This window comes from Medicago truncatula, chromosome 7 (assembly GCF_003473485.1).
Source record: "Medicago truncatula cultivar Jemalong A17 chromosome 7, MtrunA17r5.0-ANR, whole genome shotgun sequence".
Lineage (NCBI taxonomy): Eukaryota > Viridiplantae > Streptophyta > Magnoliopsida > Fabales > Fabaceae > Medicago > Medicago truncatula.
The window spans coordinates 2,299,627-2,321,300 of NC_053048.1; the positions used below are offsets into that span (position 1 = coordinate 2,299,627).

General features: G+C 34.1%; 3 protein-coding genes across 3 annotated transcripts; all 3 read right to left on the minus strand.

Moving 5' to 3' along the window:
- Positions 1–3,799: 3,799 nt before the first annotated feature.
- LOC11420299 (receptor-like protein Cf-9 homolog) lies at positions 3,800–5,197 on the minus strand. Its single transcript, XM_024769791.2, has one exon. The coding sequence runs from the start codon at positions 5,195–5,197 to the stop codon at positions 3,800–3,802; it is 1,398 nt and encodes a 465-aa protein (XP_024625559.2).
- An 81-nt stretch (positions 5,198–5,278) lies between these two features.
- On the minus strand, positions 5,279–6,411 carry LOC112416328 (receptor-like protein 7). Its single transcript, XM_039827227.1, has one exon. The coding sequence runs from the start codon at positions 6,331–6,333 to the stop codon at positions 5,404–5,406; it is 930 nt and encodes a 309-aa protein (XP_039683161.1). The 5' UTR covers positions 6,334–6,411; the 3' UTR covers positions 5,279–5,403.
- Positions 6,412–8,018: 1,607 nt separating this feature from the next.
- On the minus strand, positions 8,019–18,205 carry LOC25497487 (V-type proton ATPase subunit d1). The gene is made up of 9 exons (XM_013592074.3): positions 18,089–18,205; positions 17,761–17,868; positions 17,539–17,641; positions 17,090–17,170; positions 16,897–16,982; positions 16,752–16,811; positions 16,598–16,646; positions 8,546–8,680; positions 8,019–8,408 (listed from the first exon to the last, which is right to left on the minus strand). Exons 1-9 carry the CDS (start codon positions 18,136–18,138, stop codon positions 8,277–8,279), a joined length of 804 nt encoding a protein of 267 aa, XP_013447528.3. The 5' UTR covers positions 18,139–18,205; the 3' UTR covers positions 8,019–8,276.
- Between the last annotated feature and the right edge of the window lie 3,469 nt (positions 18,206–21,674).

Below are 21,674 nucleotides of genomic sequence, written 5' to 3' on the forward strand. Positions count from 1 at the left end.
TTAATATTTAGACTTAGTCAATTGTTCCAGTGGAATTTTATTATCTCAACATTTTATTATTTGGTTGTATGCATAGAACTTTAATCTAGAACTGAGTATCCACTTAAGAGCTTGCACAAAAATATTGAATATAATTTTAAAAAGTTAAGCATGCATAATTGAAAAAATATAATTTATATGTACATTTTTATTAAAAACTAGTTACAAATCCGTGCTTCGCACGGATTGAATAATGTATCTTATAAAAAAAATTGTTCTAAAGGAAAAATGAGCAAATTAAGGAACTATGCCACAAATCTTCATAAATAAAGATTGAGATAATTCATTCCTTAAGTAGTCCTTCAAGGATGCTTTCAATAATATGTTCATTTTAGTTCTTCAAAAACTATATCATAGATGTTCATTACCAATAATTTTTGAAAATTATTCTTCAAGTAATCCTTCAAGGATGCCTCACTATTGAATTTTTCAAGAATTCATTGAGAATAAAAGTTGGTCTTTTAAATTTTTAGAAACCAACAGATTTAAACAAAATTTGAGACTTTTGAGTTCTTCTGAAACTCAGAGAGAATAAACTCTAAACAAAATTTGAGAATTTTGAGTTCTTCTGAAATTCAGTAAAAAAAATTGTGTTTTTAAGCAACTCTTCAGGGATGCGACACGTTTGAATTCATCAGGAATTTATTGGAAAACAATTTGACTTTTTAAGCAATCCTTCAGGGATGCAACACCTTTGAATTCATGAGGAATTCATTCGAAAATAATTTAAGTTTTTAAGCAATCCTTCAAAGATGTGTTCCCTTTTGAATATAGTTCTTCGGCAACTATATTATAGATGTGATCAATCTTTTATGCAATCCTTCAGGGATGCATGAATGTTTAATTAAAAATAAACAAACAGTATATAATTTGCATAATAACGATAATATGTATCTATAAGGCATTGATTCCAAATTGATGGAATTGCAACAATAACCTATAATCATCGAAACAAAATTACAACTTATTATAATGGATTAAGAAGAATTATTTACCTTCTTAGTTGATTAGAGCGTGTTGATAACGTGTTATAAAACTAAGTAAATAGAAACAATAATAGAGAGAAGGAGAGGAAGAGAGAATAGAGAAATATAGGGAAATATAATAGCTTATGGACTAAGCCCAATCATCTATTAGTATAGCCTATTAACTCATTTGCTATTTGGACATCCACTATTAATATTTATAACAGTTTTTTAGTTTTTTTTTTAAATGTTTAGAGATAAAATAAAAAAGTTAATATATATATATATATACACACACATACATATATATATAACGCATTCGAAAACTGCCGTTTTGTGACTTCAAATCGCATTTAAATATTTGTCTTCAGTTTTTTTTTTTTTTTAAATAAACAAATTCGAACACGTTTACCTTTAAATCCATAAGAAACAGTAAACACAATTTGAAGATCCATATAAAGGTAATAAGATGTATTTTAGTTTTTGTTCAATTTTTAAAAAAATAAAAATAAAAAATAATTGTTTTACGTGTTTTTTTAACAAAATCTAAATTATAAGACGACTCAACCATCGATTTTCTCTCATAATATTTTGAGTCCAAATGAGTTAAAACAATTTTTTAAATAACTTGAATGGGAAGCAAGAATTGGTAGAACAGTGGCCTTGTAGAGGTGTTGCAAGGATACCTTAATACTACTTCTACATGTGCAACAGTAATTGAGAGAGTTTTTGGAACTAAAAAAAAGAGGAATGATATTTTGACAACCAATTTTAAACAACTTTTTGTGATAACTATAAATACATGTTGCAAATACTACCTTGATACTACTTTCTAGTGTCAAATACATGTTGCAAGCCAAGGATTGGATGAAATATTTTTTTTCTGAAAATGTTAATGGTGTAAATGACCAGTCTAATACCAAAGAAAATAAAAAATTATTAAAGATTAATCACAAATACTACCACAAGAGTCTCAAACAGTGGCATGTCCAAATAACTCTACTCTAAGTCTCTAATACAGAAATCAAAGTTATCAGCCCTTTAAAAGAGATTTTTCATTCCAAATTATAACCTTAATTCGACTAAAAAGCAAGAATCATCATTTGAAAATAAAAACTATCATTTCTTGAGCAACAAGTCAACTAGAGTAATGGCATAAGACATAGCATATTAATGTTCACAGATGCTAATCTAGCTCGCAGCGGCACCTAGGGCTTGGGCGCAATCTACCGTGACAGCAACAGAGAGGTGTTGGCATCTGCTACCTGGAGAATGCGAGAGTTTGAAGATCCAACCATGGCGGAAGCTATGGTGCTCTATAAATCTGCGCAAATGGGCTATAGATTGTAGTTTCGCTGAGTTGAATTTGAAAGCGATAATGAAACGCTCATCAAAATGTTGAATCGCAAGGATTTGGGAACTAGAGCTTATCTTGGGAATATTGTCAAAGGCATCCACGATAAAACTAGAAGTTATTCCATGCCCTGGCCACATGGATGGAAGTTATTCCACCTAGCATTGTTTCCTTCATTGTAAATGATTAGATCAATTAATCAATCTCAAATTAGTTAAAAAACAAATTAACGAAATTGAAGAGAATGTAATAGTTTTTGGACCAAAATGATGAAGAGATCTATTATCACATTATGTCTAATACTAACTTTTTGTCCAATGCTATGTGAATCTAAAGAAAAAAGTAATGATTATATCACTGAATCAGCTAAACAACATAGGAAACTATGTCACAGTACGAGTATCTTTCTAACCGTATATATCCTTAGGAAGTAATACATGACAAAATTATGTGATGGTAGTGATTTGATAGTTTATGCCAGTTATTAGAGAAACCAAGTGGTAGAGTTTAAGTGGTAAAAAACGAATACCAATTCATCGGGAGACAAGGTTGAATCGATCGGGAGAACTCATTTTGAACCCTGGCTAGAACAAACCTTTGCCAGAGCTTATTTATTTGTTCCTATTCCTTCCCAATTGGCTTAAGCCCTTCACTTTGAGACTCTCTTGATGCAGATCATATTGATGCACATGAGGTAACTTTGTCTCTGACACTCATTTTTAACACAAATCTGAATTATAAGTAATTCACAACCTTCGTTGCTTGTCTTTCAACAACAAAACATCATACAAATCACATTCATACTAGAGGCAATTACATCAACAAAAGAAGAAAATACATAACTTGATTATGCAGGACTTGTCCATGTGTTTGAGGAACAAATTTTGAGCTCAGTAAGTATATGGTTTGCCGCTTTTAACCATCAATCGAAAATATTTTTGCTCCTTCATGAATACACTATCAAGGTTATTTATTTCAGAATAATTTTTTCATTATTGGAAACTTCGGTTTAAGTTATTAAGAGAAAGGTTGTAAATTGATAACGAAAGGCATACAAATTGAGGTAACATAAAATTGATTTTTGATGCAAATTATTTCATTTTTGTTTTACTGGAGATTTGAAAAACGTTTTTGGTACTGTGCACCATCATGGACATGGTGGTGCAGGGTAGAATCCTATATTATACATATAATGAAGAAATTAATGAAATATTGCATAATCTTTATTGCTTTTGGAGTAAAAAGAACTAGCAGAAAACGAAGACTATATATAAGAATTCAATTCAATTCAATTCAATTCAAAGCACGCTCTATCGAACAACCTTTATTGCTTTTACATACAAAGGAAACTCTTAATATGCAATTACAAGAACAGAAGGAAACTAAAACAAATAAGAACCAACTGATATGTTTATTGCTTTGGAAACATAAAAACAACTCACTAATGTCTCTTAAAAATCTTATTAAGCAAAATTATAACTGAAACGCTAAGGCAATCTCTATACCATGCAAATACCTGCAGAAAGTAACTGTTTCCCAATGCAACTCCAGCAACAAGTCCACCACCATATCCAATCAGAACTACTGTCCAGTATAACTCAAAGAAAGAATCCGAGTCGTCATCATCATCAACATCGGAAGTAGAAGGCCCTGCATGATCTATACACTTCTTCACCAACTGATCCCCACACAAACCTTGGTTACCCTCAAATGAATCACCTTTGAACGTAGAAAACTGATTATTTTGTGGTATTGGACCCGTGAGATTGTTAAAGGACACATTTAAGAATTCCAAAAAGGTGATTTGTGCCAACTGTTGGGGAATTTTCCCTGAAAGACTGTTGACAGAAAGATCTAACGCTTCAAGGTTAGAAAGCTTCCCTAAGGAAGATGGTATGCTTCCAATAAGGTGGTTATTTGACAAGTTGAGCAAAACAAGACCCTTCAACTCGCCTATCACTTGTGGTATCTCTCCGCTGATTTTGTTGCTTGAAATATCAATGGCTATCAAGCTGTAAAATTTTTGAAGCTTCACATAAACCCTGGCCAGTCCTTTGTTTGACATAGTGAAAGAATAAAACTTTTTTTCTAACATATGATATTGTCGTGCATACTTCGATCTTAAGTAAGACTCGTACTGTAACTGACTTGCATTGGAAGTATTCATTGCTTTCCAACTTTGGATCATTTCTGTTGGAAAACTGCCAGAGAAGTCATTGTGAGAAAGGTCAATGATGTGAAGTTTGGAAAATGTGCATGTCATGTTGCCAGAGCACCTAATGTCTCCATGGAATTCATTGTTACTTAAAGACAATACCTTCAACTCCGGTAACTCTCCCATCCAGAATGGAAATGAATCATTGATGTTGTTATAACTAACATCAAAGAATTCCAGCCTTCTATTGTTGACCAAAGCCCTTGGCAACTGACCCTGCAGATTGTTGTTGCTAAGATCAATCTGTTTAAGGGAATTTCCTATCATGTATGTTTGAGGAATGAGGCCAGATAATTTATTCCCTTTTAGATCCAGACTTTCTAAATATTGGCTAAACTTCCCTAGACATGAAGGAACATTGCCGCTTAAGTTGTTGAATGATAAATCAAGTTTCCTGAGTGATTTGAGATTGCATATGGATGGGGATATTTCTCCTACCAATGAATTGTTGGAAACATCTAAGATTTGTAGACTTTCTTTTTTCCACAACCATTTGGGTAGCGAAGTTATATTGTTGTTTGACAGTAAAAGAGTTTCCATATCACTAAGATCACTTATGAATGTTGGAATCTCAACAAAATTGCATGAAGCCAATCGTAAATCTTGAATTAGAGAATCAGTCATACGAGATGAACTTTTTCCACTATACAATGACAGTTTGTTAAATGATAAATCAAGAAAGACTAGCTTTTTGAGGTTCAGAAACTTGTCTAACTCTAGCTTTCCATGCAAAGAATTAAAGGGTAGGTTCAAGACAACTAAATTTGTTAGGTTCATAATCCAAGATGGAATTTCACCCTTTATATTGCTATTTGCTGCACTTAAAAGTACTAGCTGAGTGAGATTTGCAAAAGATAATGGATGTTACTGTCAATTTTGACTGAGGATATATCCAAGGCAATTAATGACGAGAGCTTACCTACCCATGAGAAGGTCTCAATAGTAAATTCATTCAAAGCAACATCCAAGACGCTTAGTTTTGTAAGATTGGCCAAGGATGCAGAAGGGTCGCCCCTAAATTTGTTATTTCTAAGGTCTATCTGCATGAGTTGTGTGAGGTTGCCAAGTGAAGAAGGAATATATCCAAAAAAATGGCAATCTGGAATTGTTAGAGTATCTAAAGAAGTAAGCTTTCCAATAGACACTGGCAGTGTACCAGAGAAACCTGTCTGATCAAGTCCTAACTTGGTGAGTGAACTAGACTGAAACTCAGGTAAACTTCCTTTGAGATTTGGATTAGATCTCAAATCCAGAACTTCCAAGTTTGGAAGATGAAATACTCCAACAGGAAATTCACCATACAATTCAGAATTGTATAGAGACAGTGCTTTCAATGAAGTTAGATTTGTGAGTGTATCTGGTAAATTAGATGAAATTGTTACAGAACTAAGATAAAGGGTCTCAAGTTTTGTTGAGTTTTGAATTATGCTTTTGAGACTGGATAATTTGAGTTGCAGCAGATTGTCTGTAGCTCTGAAGCCTAGATCAAGAGACAACAACTTGGACAACTGTGAAACTTGTGGTGGAATTTCTCCAGAAAAGAAGCTCAGGGAAAGTTTCAGATGTTTTAATTGTGAAAGCTCACCTATCTTGGATGGGATTTGAGAGTAATTGAAGTCATTGTCAGAAAGATCAAGAACTCGAAGGTGCACAAGGCGAAAGAGACTGCTATTTGCATCCATTCTACCATAGAGTTGGCTGCTACTAAGATCAATGTGAATCACATGGTCTGTGTGCTCATGACATTTAACGCATCCCATGAGCAACAATCTGTGCTGGAATTCCAAGATGATGTTTTAGGATAACCAAGAAGATCATCAGAGGCTAAGTTATTGATGACAAAGCCTTCCTTAAATTGCAACAAGGCATGGCTTTCATCACCATGACACTTTGGATGAATTTGAGGAAAACATGTAGTAAATGCGAAAGAGAAGAGTGAATAAAGAAAAAGAAATTTTACTAACAAAACAAGAGACCTGACAAACACCATTGTATTTTAATATTTTGAACTGAATAAAGTGAATGTTTTGGATGAAATGCTAGACACATACTAAGTGATTCTTATAGTAAATGAAAATGTTTTATAGTGAATTTGATTATCATTGACCGTGCATTTTGGTTTAGGACTAACATCACAAGTCTATTTGATGTTTTATCATGTAGTGAGGCTTTCTTATCTTCCACAAATTTCATTTTCTGTCCATTTTTGGTTTTTCTTTTCTAATTTCAGTACATTTGTCTCTATTGTTTGACTCAGCAATTTCCTATGACTTTCTTGCTTCTTGCATTCTTGGAAAACAATTTAATTGACTTAGTCAATTGTTCCTGTGCAATTTTATTTCATACCGACATAACAATTTGTTTTCTCCCTTCATATACTCACCATTTTATTATTTGGTTTTATGCATGAAATTCAATCTAGAACCATGTAAGAGCATGCACAAATTTATTGAAAAATTAACTATTTTATATGTACAAATTTTTTTATTGAAAAACGCATTTTAGGGAAAAGATACTTGGAAAAATGAATGAAATTTGTACCGTCCTGATGTTGAGATTTCTTACTATGATTCGGGGATCTGTTTGATTGTTTGGAGAGAAGGTTTTGTTGGGAAGAAAATAAACTAGAGAGAAATATTTCGTTTTCTTTGTTTGAGAGATTGTTTGTAGAGAATAATAAATTAAATATACTAACATTAATATGTTTTAAATTTTGAGACTTCTATAATAACATAAATTGAATTTAAATTTTTTATCTAAATTCTCTGAAACTTTCATCCAACGCAATTTTTTTAACTTTCTCAAATTCGAAGGATTTTGTATTACTGAAGAAAAACAACAGCTCAAAGTTTTCTCTTTCCAAACCCCACCATTCTCCCAAATAGACTCTTGGTGATGCAAAAAGAGTTAATCAAGCAAGAGACTATAGTATGACAGTTTCTTTTCCCACCTACAATATCTGATTCTTGTAACTCAATATCTCTTTGTAAAGAAACTCATATCATTATAGTGGAACGGAAAGCTGCTCTCTCCCCCAGACTAGGTCATCATTAGACCGAACTGGGTAAACAAATTCTTGTGTTCTCCTTCCTCCTTATCTCTTGCTATTTTTGTTTGGATTATTTGCTACCCGCTTGTTTTGATTACTTGGTATTAATTTGCTCCACGCATCAAGTTTTTTATTGGTGTGTTTCTCAACGAATTCACAACAACCCTATTTTGGGATTCTAAAATCGGAAAAAATGGGAGGATTTTAAACGTATTTTATGCTTTTGAAAGATACAATCCAAAATACAGTTGGGCACGCGAGAGGCAAATAAGGTGAGATAAGAAATTCACTTATAGCATAGTTCTCTATTTGCCTTTTGACAAAATGTGGCAATCTTCCTAAGCTTTGCCCCCAATCTTCTAAATAATATAAGAAAGACATTAAGAAAGTAATGCCTGAACAAATCTATCAAAGTTTATTTCATAAGAAAATTTATTATCACAATTCACAACATACAAATTCAATATAAGTGTTTTTAAATCTGAACATAATTTAATCAAATTTGACAAAAGATCTCCCATCTATATTACAGAAGATTTTACTTATTTGTATCACAATCTTCTCTAGTCTCTAATGATCGGCAACTTGGGTGTAGAATGCAGACACAACAATTAGTCCAAATGAACATACAAGCTATAACAATGAGTAATCAGACTAAAATATAAAGACAACACTGTCATGAAGTCTCGACTTTTGATTCTGAGCCACACATTCTGAAATCCACATAAGATTTCTTATCTCCTGCTCCCTTAACCTCATATATGCGAAGAAAACAGCATAGTGAAACTGCAAATATAGACAAATTAGGATGGCTTAGTGAATGAATAAAACATACGTACACCATACAAAAACATTTATAATTAAGCCAGTCAATATCCTTCCAACTTAATATTATGATATTCTGAACTGTTAAAAAAATTAACCTGTTGCTCAAATGCTAAGCAATGCCTCTTGACTTCCTCCTCATAGAATGCCTTGTCAAGCATCTGGCTCTCCCCATACGATAACTTCGCAAAGATAGATTGATAAGGAGGGTATTTTTCCATAACAGCACGAACCTACGCGAGCAACTGAAATTCTGGCTTCGTTAGCTTAAGATGTTTCACACGATGTTGCAACACTTAATCAAACAGATTCAGATGTTTAACAAAAGATTGAAACATTAAACTAACATCAAACAACAAAAGCATAAACAAACAGAAAGGAAAGGAGACACAATAATTTGTTAACCCAGTTCGGTGCAACGTCACCTACTCTGGGGGCTACCAAGCCATGAAGGAAATCCACTAGTAGATCGTATTCAAAAAGCTCTCAGCAAACCACGTTTGCACTTGATGACCTAGACTCTACCCGTAATGATTTCAGCCTAAGAACTCCTAGACTTGAGATCCCATCCCACTTCCTTATCTCTCTAATCACAGACCCTGTGATTTACAATTCAATTATCAAAGCACAATAGAAGTTACCTTCCAACACAATAACAACATACACCTTTGTTTCACAACATTGGTGCAGCCTTACAACTACCTATCTCCTTGCTTAAAAGCTCTGGACTAGTGCACAATTACAACTTAAGTGACAGTCCTTAACATGTATCAAAAGACACACGAAAGGCTCACAAAAATGACTCAAAACCCTAGACACTCTAATTTGCTTAGTGACGGCTTGAATGGTCTTCAGGTCTTGCAGTCCTCTTCTCTTATACTGAAGCGATCTGATCATCATGAATCACGGGCTCCAGAAACAATCGGGCGATCAGTTACAAGTCAAAGGTCCAAATAAGGAAACTTACCATAACAGGCTTGGCAAATTTAATTGGACATTATGATCACCTTAAAAGATATTCCTAAGAAGCTTGCACAATCTCAGGAACTTAAAGTTGTTCTGATCTTCTCCTTAAACACGCAGGTTTGACCAATCATAGATTGGCGTGGACTTCCTTAAATAGCGCAGGCGCGTGCGTAAAAGAAGGCGAGGCGCAGAACACACAGCCAGGCCTTGATGTCAGAACATTGTGTTCCACATCCGATATGAATATTTGTTTTAGGCAAAAAGAAGCCAACATACAAATATCCAACAATCTCCCCCTTTGGCAAATTTTTGGCTAAAACAACTTCATGCCAATCTAATCAAACCGGAGAGATAAGCACATGCACAATTTTCTTCAATCATCAAAAACACAAATAAAACATCCATGAAGAAAATACACAGCTCTTGGAAAACTAAGAGGTACCATACATATAAAACTTCAATCACATCACAATCTTCAAGACTTCAGAATTATATTATGATCTCTGAATCTACTCTCATAATTTTTCAAAAACAAAACACCATATGAATCCAGTAGATGAGAGAATAAGATACCAAATAGAAAACCAGAGAATTGCAGCAGCGGATATACAGGAAAAATAATTTCCTGATAGAACATGCAGAATATACTGATGTTCAGACATTCGTAAAAGCATCCACACATAATGGAAAAAATAAATTTTCATACACAGCAACTGCAGAACATAATCACTCCCCCTCAATTAAATAATCATTGAGTGATTACTTAAATAGCCTTACTCCCCCTGAACATGTGCATCCAAGGTTTGTAGCTTCTGCTGGCATCTGTCCTTACAGCTGGATATTACATAGGTATGACCACTTTATTACTCCCCCTTTTTAGCTAGAAAATATGCCATACCCAGTAACCCAGTAGTGAACCACTTACTGCTCCTTATGCAAGCAAACACCCAACTTGCTCCTTAGATTCTCAAATTGTTTGACATCTAAAGCTTTGGTGAAAATGTCAGCCAATTGTTCTTCAGTGGCTACATGCTCTAGAGTTACAACCTTATCTTCAACCAGATCCCTGATGAAGTGATGTCGGATGTCAATATGCTTTGTTCTGCTGTGCTGAATAGGATTTTTGGAGATGTTGATTGCACTAAGATTATCACAGTACAATGTTAGAACACTTTGTTATACATCATATTCTTCCAACATTTGCTTCATCCACACCAACTGAGAACAGCTACTTTCTGCAGCAATATATTCAGCTTCTGCTGTTGAGAGAGACACAGAGTTTTGCTTCTTGCTAAACCAGGACACCAGATTGTTTCCAAGAAAGAAACATCCTCCTGATGTGCTTTTTCTGTCATCTGCACTACCTGCCCAATCTGCATCACAATAACCAATCAATTGAGAGTTGTTACTATGAGAATACAGAACACCATAGTCTGTGGTGCCATTGACATATTTCAGAATTCTTTTGACTTGAGCCAGATGGCTCATTTTGGGCTCTGCTTGATATCTTGCACAAACTCCCACAGCAAAAGTTATATCAGGTCTGCTTGCTGTAAGATAAAGTAGACTTCCTATCATACTCCTGTATAGACTTTGATCAACAGCTACGCCATTTTCATCCTTTGACAGCTTTAGATGAGTGGCTGTTGGAGTTCTTTTATGACTGGCATTATCCAGTCCAAATTTCCTCACAATATTCTTAGCATACTTGCTTTGAGAGATGAAAATAGTGTCCTCCATCTGTCTTATCTGTAAGCCAAGAAAATAGGTCAATTCTCCTACCAGACTCATTTCAAATTCAGATTGCATTTGTTGAACAAAATGTTGAACCATTTGGTTCGACATTCCTCCAAACACAATATCATCAACATATATTTGTGCTATCATGACTCCTCCATGTTCCTTCTTAACAAACAAGGTCTTGTCTGTACCACCTTTCTTGTATCCTTGATTGATCAGAAATTCTGTGAGTCTCTCATACCAAGCTCTGGGAGCTTGTTTTAAACCATATAAGGCCTTCTTGAGTTTGTAGACATGATCTGGAAAGTTTGGATCAATGAAACCTTTAGGTTGTTCAACAAACACTTCTTCATGCAGATAGCCATTTAGGAAGGCACTTTTAACATCCATCTGAAAAAGCTTGAATTTCAGAATACAAGCTACCCCCAAAAGCAGTCTTATGGATTCCAACCTGGCAACAGGAGCAAATGTTTCATCAAAGTCTAGCCGTTCCACCTGTGTATAACCTTGGGCCACCAGTCTTGCCTTGTTTCTTGTGATGATCCCATTCTCATCAGACTTGTTCTTATATATCCATTTTGTGCCAATGACATTTATGTCATTTGGCCTAGGCACCAATTCCCATACTTCACTCCTCTTGAACTGATTGAGCTCTTCTTGCATGGCTTCAATCCAGAATTCATCAGTGAGAGCTTCTTTTACATTCTTAGGTTAAAACTTGGAAACAAAACAGGAGTTGGAAACAACTTCATTAGATCTTCTTGTTCTGATTCCTTGATTTGGATCTCCAATAATCAGATCTTGAGGATGATTTTTCTGTACTCGGATTGAGGGTCCCTTATTTGCTTCAGCCTGATCTACCTCAGCAACTACAGAAGTAGCTTCAGGTTCAACTTCAGTCTCTGGTACAACATTTTCTTGAGTTGATGTTTCAAGATCAGCTTCAACATCAGGAACAACTTCAGAGATTTCTTCTTTGACACCATCATCAATTACCACATTAATGGATTCCATGACCACTTAAGTTTTGTTGTTGAAAATATCCCAGAAAAATTCCTTCATCACTCTTAGGATCCATCTTTTTTCTGTAGTCTTTATCAGCAAGAATGTAGCACTTGCTTCCAAAAATGTGGAAGTATTTAACAGTAAGTTTTCTTTCCTTCCATAGTTCATACAGAGTAGTTGTAGTACCAGTTCTCAAAGTGACTCTGTTGTGAACATGACAAGCTGTATTCATAGCTTCAGCCCAGAAATGGTAGGGAAGATGTTTAGCATGAAGCATGACCCTAGCAGATTCTTGTAGAGTTCTGTTTTTCCTTTCCACCACACCATTCTGTTGGGGTGTTATAGGGGATGAGAACTCATGTCTGATTCCTTCCTTTGCACAGAATTCATGGAATCTGGAATTCTCAAACTCAGTCCCATGATCACTTCTTATCCTGACAATGCCTCTATTCTTCTCCCTTTGAAGTTGAATGCAAAGTTCCTTGAAAGATTCAAAAGTATCTGACTTTTCTCTAATGAAGTTCACCCAAGTGAATCTTGAGAAGTCATCAACAACCACCAGAACATACCTCTTTCCACCAATACTGGCCACTTGCATTTGTCTCATTAAATCAATATGAAGAAGTTCAAGAGTCTTAGAGGTACCTTGATGTTCCAACCTTGGATGAGACACCCGTATCTGTTTACCAATCTGACATTCTCCACAAATACTTCTTTCAGTGATGTCCAGCTTGGGTAACCCTCTGATTGCATCATGAGATATGGCCTTCTTAACCCCTTGCATATTCACATGTCCCAATTTTTGGTGCCACAGTTTAACTTCTTCATCTTTGCTTATCAGACAAGAAGACAAATGAGCCTTTTCTTGAGACATCCACAAGTAGCAGTTGTCCTTTGATCTAGTCCCCATCATGCTCAATTTTCCCTTTCCATCCAAGACCTGACATTCAGTTTTACTGAAATTTACACTTAGCCCTTGATCACACAATTGACTGATGCTGATCAAATTTGCAGTTAGACCATTTACCAACAAGACATTACTCAGCCTAGGAGACCCTTCTCTAACTAAGTCTCCAATCTCAACAATTTTTCCTTTAGCACCATCCCCAAATGTAACACAGCTTTTTGCATAAGTTCTAACATTTTCCAGAAAGCTCTCAACTCCAGTCATGTGACGGGAACAACCACTATCAAAATACACACTTAGGTATCCATTCTTTCTTCAAAGCAGACCTAGGTTGATATTGCTTAGGTATACCAGGTAAATCAAAACAGAAGGATTTTTTATGTCCTGGTCTGTTACAGAAATCACATCTCAAGGTGGAAGATTCTTTCACTGACTCAGAGATAGAAAGTTCTACTGAATGTTCTAACATCTTATCTGGTACTGATACTTTACTAGAGGAGGTTACAAACATTATTTTCTTCACAGGTTTTTTATTTCTATTCTTCTGATAATGTTCTAGGGCCTGGGAATGACTATTGCTATGATGTTCTTTCTTTAGGTGTTCATGAGTGAATCCTATCCCATTAGGTTTCCCTACAATTTGACTATTTAACATCCTATCTAGTACTTCAGTTCCAGTAGTCATCATCTTAACTTGTTTAAGAACATGGTCAAGTTGGGACTTAAGAAGAATTACCTCATTGTTCAGTTCAGTAATCTTGGACAGATGCTTACTTCTTTCTTGTAAGAGTTGATTAATAGTTGCTTCATGCCCTGAAGTGAATTTGGCAGAAACAGCATTAGTTCCTTCTTGATCACATTTTGGAAGAATAACTTCTTCACAGATAAGCTCTTCATCAGCAGAATCATAAGATGGCTCCACTCTTCCAGTCATGGCAGTGACATGTCTAGCCGCATCACTATCAACATCTCCATCTGTACCTTCATCATCAGATCAAGCCACAATCATCCCATTCTTTTGTTTCTTGAGAAAGGTTGCACATTCAGTTCTGATATGCCCATAACCTTCACATTCATGGCATTGTACTCCTTTGTACTGACTATTCTTTTCATCACCTCTGTCATATTTTGGATTCCCTTGTTGCCTGTCGGTGTTGAATCTGAAGTTCCGCCCATTTCCTCTGAATTTGTTGTTGACTTGTTTCATAACTCTGTTGAATTGTCTACCAAGCATGGCCATATCTTCTGTTAGCTTGTCTTCTTCTGCATCTTCATCCTTTCCAACATCATCAGCTGTGCTTGTTGTGAAAGCAATGCCTTTTCCTTTCTTCTCAGTTCTGTTGTCAACAACAAGCTCATAGTTCTGAAGAGAACCTATGAGTTCTTCCACTTGCATATTGGATACCTCCTGTGCTTCTTCAATGGCTGTTACCTTCATGTAAAATCTCTTTGGAGATCTGAGAATCTTTCTTACCAATTTCTCATCTGACAGCTTTTCCCCAAGGGAATCAAATGAATTTGCAATGTCTAAAACATTCATGTAGTAGTCTTGAATAGTCTCATCCTCTTGCATTTTCAGACTTTCAAATTTGGTTGTTAAGAGCTGGATTCTTGAGCTCTTTACCTTAGAAGTTCCTTCATGAGTTGTCCTGAGGATGTCCCAAGCATCTTTGGCAACATCACACTTTTTGATGAGTCGGAACATGTTCTTGTCTACCCCATTAAAGAGAGCATTTAACGCCTTCGAATTTGCAAGAGCCAATTCATCTTCAGGAGCAGTCCATTCCTCTTCTGGTTTCAGATCCGTTGTTTTGTTGTCATCCTTGTCAAGAACAACAGGATGTTCCCAACCTCTCAACACGGCTTTCCAGGTCTTGCTGTCAACAGACTTTAGGTAAGCACTCATGCGAGACTTCCAATAGTCGTAGTTGGTTTCATATAACAGAGGTGGTCTGTTAACGAATCCTCCTACTTTCTCCATATTGCCAGAATAGAACTCCTCTAGATCTCACCCAATAACAGGCAGGGTGCCTGCTCTGATGCCAATTGAAATTCTGGCTTCGTTAGCTTAAGATGTTTCACACGATGTTGCAACACTTAATCAAACAGATTCAGATGTTTAACAAAAGATTGAAACATTAAACTAACATCAAACAACAAAAGCATAAACAAACAGAAAGGAAAGGAGACACAATAATTTGTTAACCCAGTTCGGTGCAACGTCACCTACTCTGGGGGCTACCAAGCCATGAAGGAAATCCACTAGTAGATTGTATTCAAAAAGCTCTCAACAAACCACGTTTGCACTTGATGACCTAGACTCTACCCGTAATGATTTCAGCCTAAGAACTCCTAGACTTGAGATCCCATCCCACTTCCTTATCTCTCTAATCACAAACCATGTGATTTACAATTCAATTATCAAAGCACAATAGAAGTTACCTTCCAACACAATAACAACATACACCTTTGTTTCACAACATTGGTGCAGCCTTACAACTACCTATCTCCTTGCTTAAAAGCTCTGGAGTAGTGCACAATTACAACTCAAGTGACAGTCCTTAACATGTATCAAAAGACACACGAAAGGCTCACAAAAATGACTCAAAACCCTAGACACTCTAATTTGCTTAGTGACGGCTTGAATGGTCTTCAGGTCTTGCAGTCCTCTTCTCTTATACTGAAGCGATCTGATCATCATGAATCACGGGCTCCAGAAACAATCGGGCGATCAGTTACAAGTCAAAGGTCCAAATAAGGAAACTTACCATAACAGGCTTGGCAAATTTAATTGGACATTATGATCACCTTAAAAGATATTCCTAAGAAGCTTGCACAATCTCAGGAACTTAAAGTTGTTCTGATCTTCTCCTTAAACACGCAGGTTTGACCAATCATAGATTGGCGTGGACTTCCTTAAATAGCGCAGGCGCGTGCGTAAAAGAAGGCGAGGCGCAGAACACACAGCCAGACCTTGATGTCAGAACATTGTGTTCCACATCCGATATGAATATTTGTTTTAGGCAAAAAGAAGCCAACATACAAATATCCAACAGCAACCATGTAAAAGAATTAAGGCTAAAAAAGCAATACTAAAAGAAATCAACTAGAAATCAGTGGATGTTATAGACAACAATGATGAATCTCAAATATTTCAGGGCGATACCAACAAGAAATTGGTAGCCAAAAGCAACTCAAATTGCAAATGAAGTAACAATGAAAGTGCACAAAAATATGAAATGAAAGTTTCAAAGAGATCCCTCAAACAAGAATCATCTACAAGTAGGGCAGTCTCCTGGCGGTACAGGTTTAAGGTCATGCAACGGCAATTAAACCAGGGATAAGAGGAATAATATAGTTGCAGCACATTACAATGACTTAGGTACTAATAAAAAAAATCGATAAATAATCTACTGCCCTAAGAAACACAATCTAGAAGGGTCCAAGAAGCATACAAATTGAAAGAGGGAAAACACTGTACATCAGCAATGCAACAACCAAACGTTTAACACAATTGAGATGCAAATCATACCTGATCAATGTCCTCACAGACAGCAAGCTCCTCATGACCATATGGATAGCTGTTAAAAATAAGTTGGTGATTAGTAAAATAAGCATTACAAATTAGTATATTGATTTGCTTTTTCTTATTTTTAAAAATATTTATCTGAAGGATTAGAGCTTACAACAAACCGAAGTTAGAGTACAACTTCCTACGGTCATCTCTGGTAAGCTCAGTTCCAATGCTGCACAACGTGGAAACCATGGATGCTAGTTATGCAGATATCCAGATAAACAAAAAGATTGTACAAAACCTTCTTAGTGATTTACCTGTTTATGGTAATATTCACAGCCCTTCTATCGGCCTCAAAAGCCAGAAGGTCAGACATTATCTCGGCAGTAGCACCACCAAGTTTCTGTTTGGGAATAACATTGAAATTGATGACTGTCAGGAGGAAATCACAAGGGAATACAAATAACTAGCTGACAAAAAAGAGACTTGGAAATCAAAAAGAGGCTTCACCTGACAAAATCTGTAAAAATCTTCAAGGTATGCCTTGTAAAGAGTGTTCCTCATTATTTCAATGTTCATGTCATCCAAGTCCTGAAAATTAACCAAAACCATGAGCACATAAATCAAAGAAATAAACATATGAAGCTATGCCAACGAAATTAATGCCTATAATATCAAAGTTTTGGTACTATTGTACTATTGCATGTGCATAATCCAAATTAATGCCTATAATATCAAAGTAGGAAAATTGTCTTCTGGATGGCAACCAAGAGCTATTTGCCTTCCAATTTTTTTTATAGTTTTACATTACATTTTTTTTCAGTCTATTTGGTGAAAATTAGGGGTAGATATAGATAATTTCAGGTTTATGCAATAAAACTATACTACAGCATTCAACACGCAGACTGATTGAAGTTGAACCAAAGAAAAGGGAAACGATAATTCTGGAGATGATTTACCTCTGATGTAATGCACTCAGAGAAGTATGGAGCCAGAGGAGTGTCAACAAGAACCAGCCTGTAAAGCTCCCTCATATTCTGAGCTACAGCCAAAGTGGCAATACTGAGGAGAATGCCACGGGGAGAAACAAAAGATGAAATCAATATTCTATGTACCAACAACAATATGCTGCAAAATGCATAGAAGACGTCAAAAAAAAAAAGGCATAGAAATCAGGGTACCTGTCAAACATGCCCAGTGGATGGCATTTTTCTAGAAGTTCTTGGACATCTCTCTCATGCAAGGTGCCAGTAACAATCAAAACAACATTGTCTATCATGTGACCATATCTGCAGAGTAAAAAAGAAAATATATTCATTTCAGCTTTACTTACAGACACGGGTACTGGAAACCACATTGATATTGAGTATTGGCACATCAACACCGGTAATTAACGACTAGTGACGGACACCAGACACGGTTTCAATCTGAAGTGACAGTGCTGTATAAACTTGTGTGTGCTCAGTAAATACAATAACAGAGCAAACAGAAAATGAAAAGTTCACATACGTGATATACTCTAAGAAGGTTGACAAGGGTTCTGTAGCTTGGCATAGCATGTGCTTGTAATCATCAACCAGCTTAAGAGTACATTTCTCCACAATTGTTGTTGTATGCAACGGAGAAGGTTCTGCAATAATTAAGTCGTCATCCATCAGTAGAAATCCATAATTTTAAGTACTACAAGTTATCATTAAGTATACACCCTTGAATTAATAAGAATACTAATAAGCTGAAAATTGAAACAATAATTTATGAAAATCTTCTAAATCTTAATTCAACAAAGAATATTGAACAAAACTTGCAGTAATAACAGTTAACTTTTACACAAATATAATAACAAAAACAAATGATATCTTACTGAAGTCTACAATAATAGGGTAATATAATCATAGACTCAATCAATCATTAATCCAAGGTAGAACATATATCCAAAACAACCGTCATTAAATTTTCATGACTAGGAAGCATGATTATCAAATCGAGATTAAATTTGTGAATTGCAAGATCTATTTTTTAAAATCGTGAATTGAATCATATTATGACTTGTAAATACATAACCAATAATTTTTATTCTAAGTAAAAACATGTAAGTAACTAGTGACGGATCCAGAAATTTCGTTTTGAGGGGGCAAAACTTTTTATATTAGAAATATTAATATAAAATTTTTAGCAATGTAAAATTGATAAAATAATAATGATTATTTAACCCTGACACTTCTGATCAAAGGCATGTCGCGTGTATAAAACGTGTGTCAGTATCTGACACCACCGACACAAGTGATTCTATAAAAATGTGAGTTGTGTTGTTTTCTAAAGAATTTATGGCTGTCCACATGTTAGGTGTCCATGCTTCATAGATCACAATTTTGCATATAATCATAAATAACAGAAACATTTCTGATCAACTAAGGATTTAATTTCGTTACAATTTTTCAACAGCAAACAATAAATTTCATCAAAAACATCTCAAAATTTCGATAAATTTTCCTTCATTTCAGTTATTGGCATTTCAAATCTACAAACAATTGAAATAAATATCGTGATTTCGTATGATCATTAAAAAAATAAAACATTTTTGATTAACTAAGCACTTAATTTTTATTGAACATCCAAATATTATGAAAAATTTCTCAAAACTTCTAGAAATAATTCTTCAGTTCAGTCATTAGCTTTACTGTTTGAATTATTGACTTAGCATACCAAAAAATTTATTGAGACACCATGGTATCTTATAATTTTCTTTCACAACTCTTACATTTATACACCCATAAATTTCATAAACTTATATAATACTATCTTCGTCCTTAATTATAGGACCCTTTTAGAAAAATAACTGGAACTAAGAACATTGAAAGTCGTAATAAATTTGTCTGTAATTAGTATTGCTTTTACATTTATATATCCTTTAAGAAAGAGGATTAGTGTATGTTTTCAACATAGTATTTACTGATGAATGAAGAAAAAAAATATAAAATAAATAAGGGTGTGTTGGTAAAAAATTAATTAATGTACTTGAAAATACTAAAGATGTCTTGTAAAAAGAGACAACGCTTTCTCTCAAAAGAGTCCTATAATTAGGGACAGAGGTACTATCTCATTTTCTCTTTATCTCTCTTCCTATCACATTAACAATATATCACATTTATCACATTACTCTCTATTATCTCTTTCTCTTGTAAGGTGTTAAATGATTTTGGGTGTTTATCAAAACATTTATCCTTTTGTTACTTAAGGTGTATATGATATCCAACATTAAGTTATTTAATGTCCATTTTTTTATATTTAATAAATTTGACGTTTTTTTTTCTCTCAAAAAAAAAATTTGACGTGTTTTCCTCAAAAAAAAAAATGACGTTTAGAATATTGGTACTTGGTAGCAACAAAATTAAGGTTACAAAAAATTTACTTAAAATTAAATAAAATGCAATAATTAAAAGTTTAATTAAACACGGATACAATAAACAACTTTGAATGATTCCAAAATTTATTGCTTTTTATTCCAAAATAACAATTAAGGGTGTGTTTGAATAGAGGGGAAGGGAGAGAAAGACTTACTTTTCTTTTTTAAATTACGGATATTATAAAATAATTTTTAAAAAAATGAATTAACAACATGATAAATAATTGATCATATAATACTTCAAAAACATTAAATTTATTTTAAAAAAATAAAAGTAAGTCTTCCCATCATTTTCTTTCCAAAACCCTCAATTCAAACACACCGTAACGAGGTTTTGTCATCATCATCGTCTTAATAATCATCATGATGAAAAGAAAATTGCAAGACCTAATAAACGTGTGTGACCCTAAAATACTCTAACATGTTTGTACAATTTTAATCTAATTCAAACACGTTGAAGAAGGTGAAAAGAGGAAAATTTGCTCGTGTTTGCATGATTTTTATAAACCTCTACAACTCTTTACTTTGTTGGACAATTGTGAAAATATCGCTGGAAAAAATTCCAACCCTAACAGCACTCTCAACACGTTCATAATAAATTATCTCTTATGGTGTGTTTGGTTGTAAGAAGAAAGTGTAAAGAGAGAAATTGGTGAGAGAAAGTATAGGAAGAGAGAAATAGAGTAGATTTGATGAGTTGTTTGATATAAGAGAAAGAAGAGAGAAATAGAAGAGAAAAAAGTGTGATTATTTTTTAAAAGACAAAAGTACACTGGAACATAAAAATTAATACAATTGTGTATTGTTTAAATTCTATTTTTATCAAAAACTATTATTGTTTATTAGTACAATTTAAAAAAGGAATAATTCATGCAATTACACTATTTTTCAATTTAATTAATACATTTATCTAGTAATGTATTTTAGATTCTATTAGTATCTTTTAATATATGTTAGATTTTATACAAAATAGCACCGGTGGGATTTCTTTAAATTGAAGTTACATGCACATATAAATAAATAATAAATAATATAGAAAAAAACTCAATACATAAAGTTACAAATGGATGCCCAAGTCCATTGCAATCGTATTAAAAAAGGGGTGTTTATCAAGGGTATAAACGTAATAACAAAAAAACAAGCTTCCCTTTTCTATTTCTTTGCTGATGAGGAGAGATTTGTAAAAGGTGTGGGACCCATTAATCTTGAGTCTCTCTTTTCTATTTTTCTGCCGGCAAATTCTATGGTACACTCAAAAATTTGAGTATATCGATACACCAATTTGTTAAAATAATAATTAAATGAGTTGATTTTTGAAGAAAGGTAATTATTTTCTGTAATTGACATTTATCAAAATTAAATATTATTTACCAAAAGCGTCGACAAAATAAAATATAATTTTTCTGAATTTTTATTACTTATAATAAAGAATATTGATTATTTTTTATAAAAAATTTTAAAAATTTAATATTTTTATAAACAATGGAATGATGTTTCTTATTATGAGATGATGTTTTCTAAAATATAAACATTCATAAATAGCTTTTTATTTTATAAAAGAATCATTAATTTATCAATTTATAAAGCAAGAGTACCGGTACACCTCATTTTATTAGGTGTACCGTAGAAGTTCCTTTTTCCGCCAACCAAACAAGAGAAGTTTTCTATTAACTATACAACGACTTTCTCTCA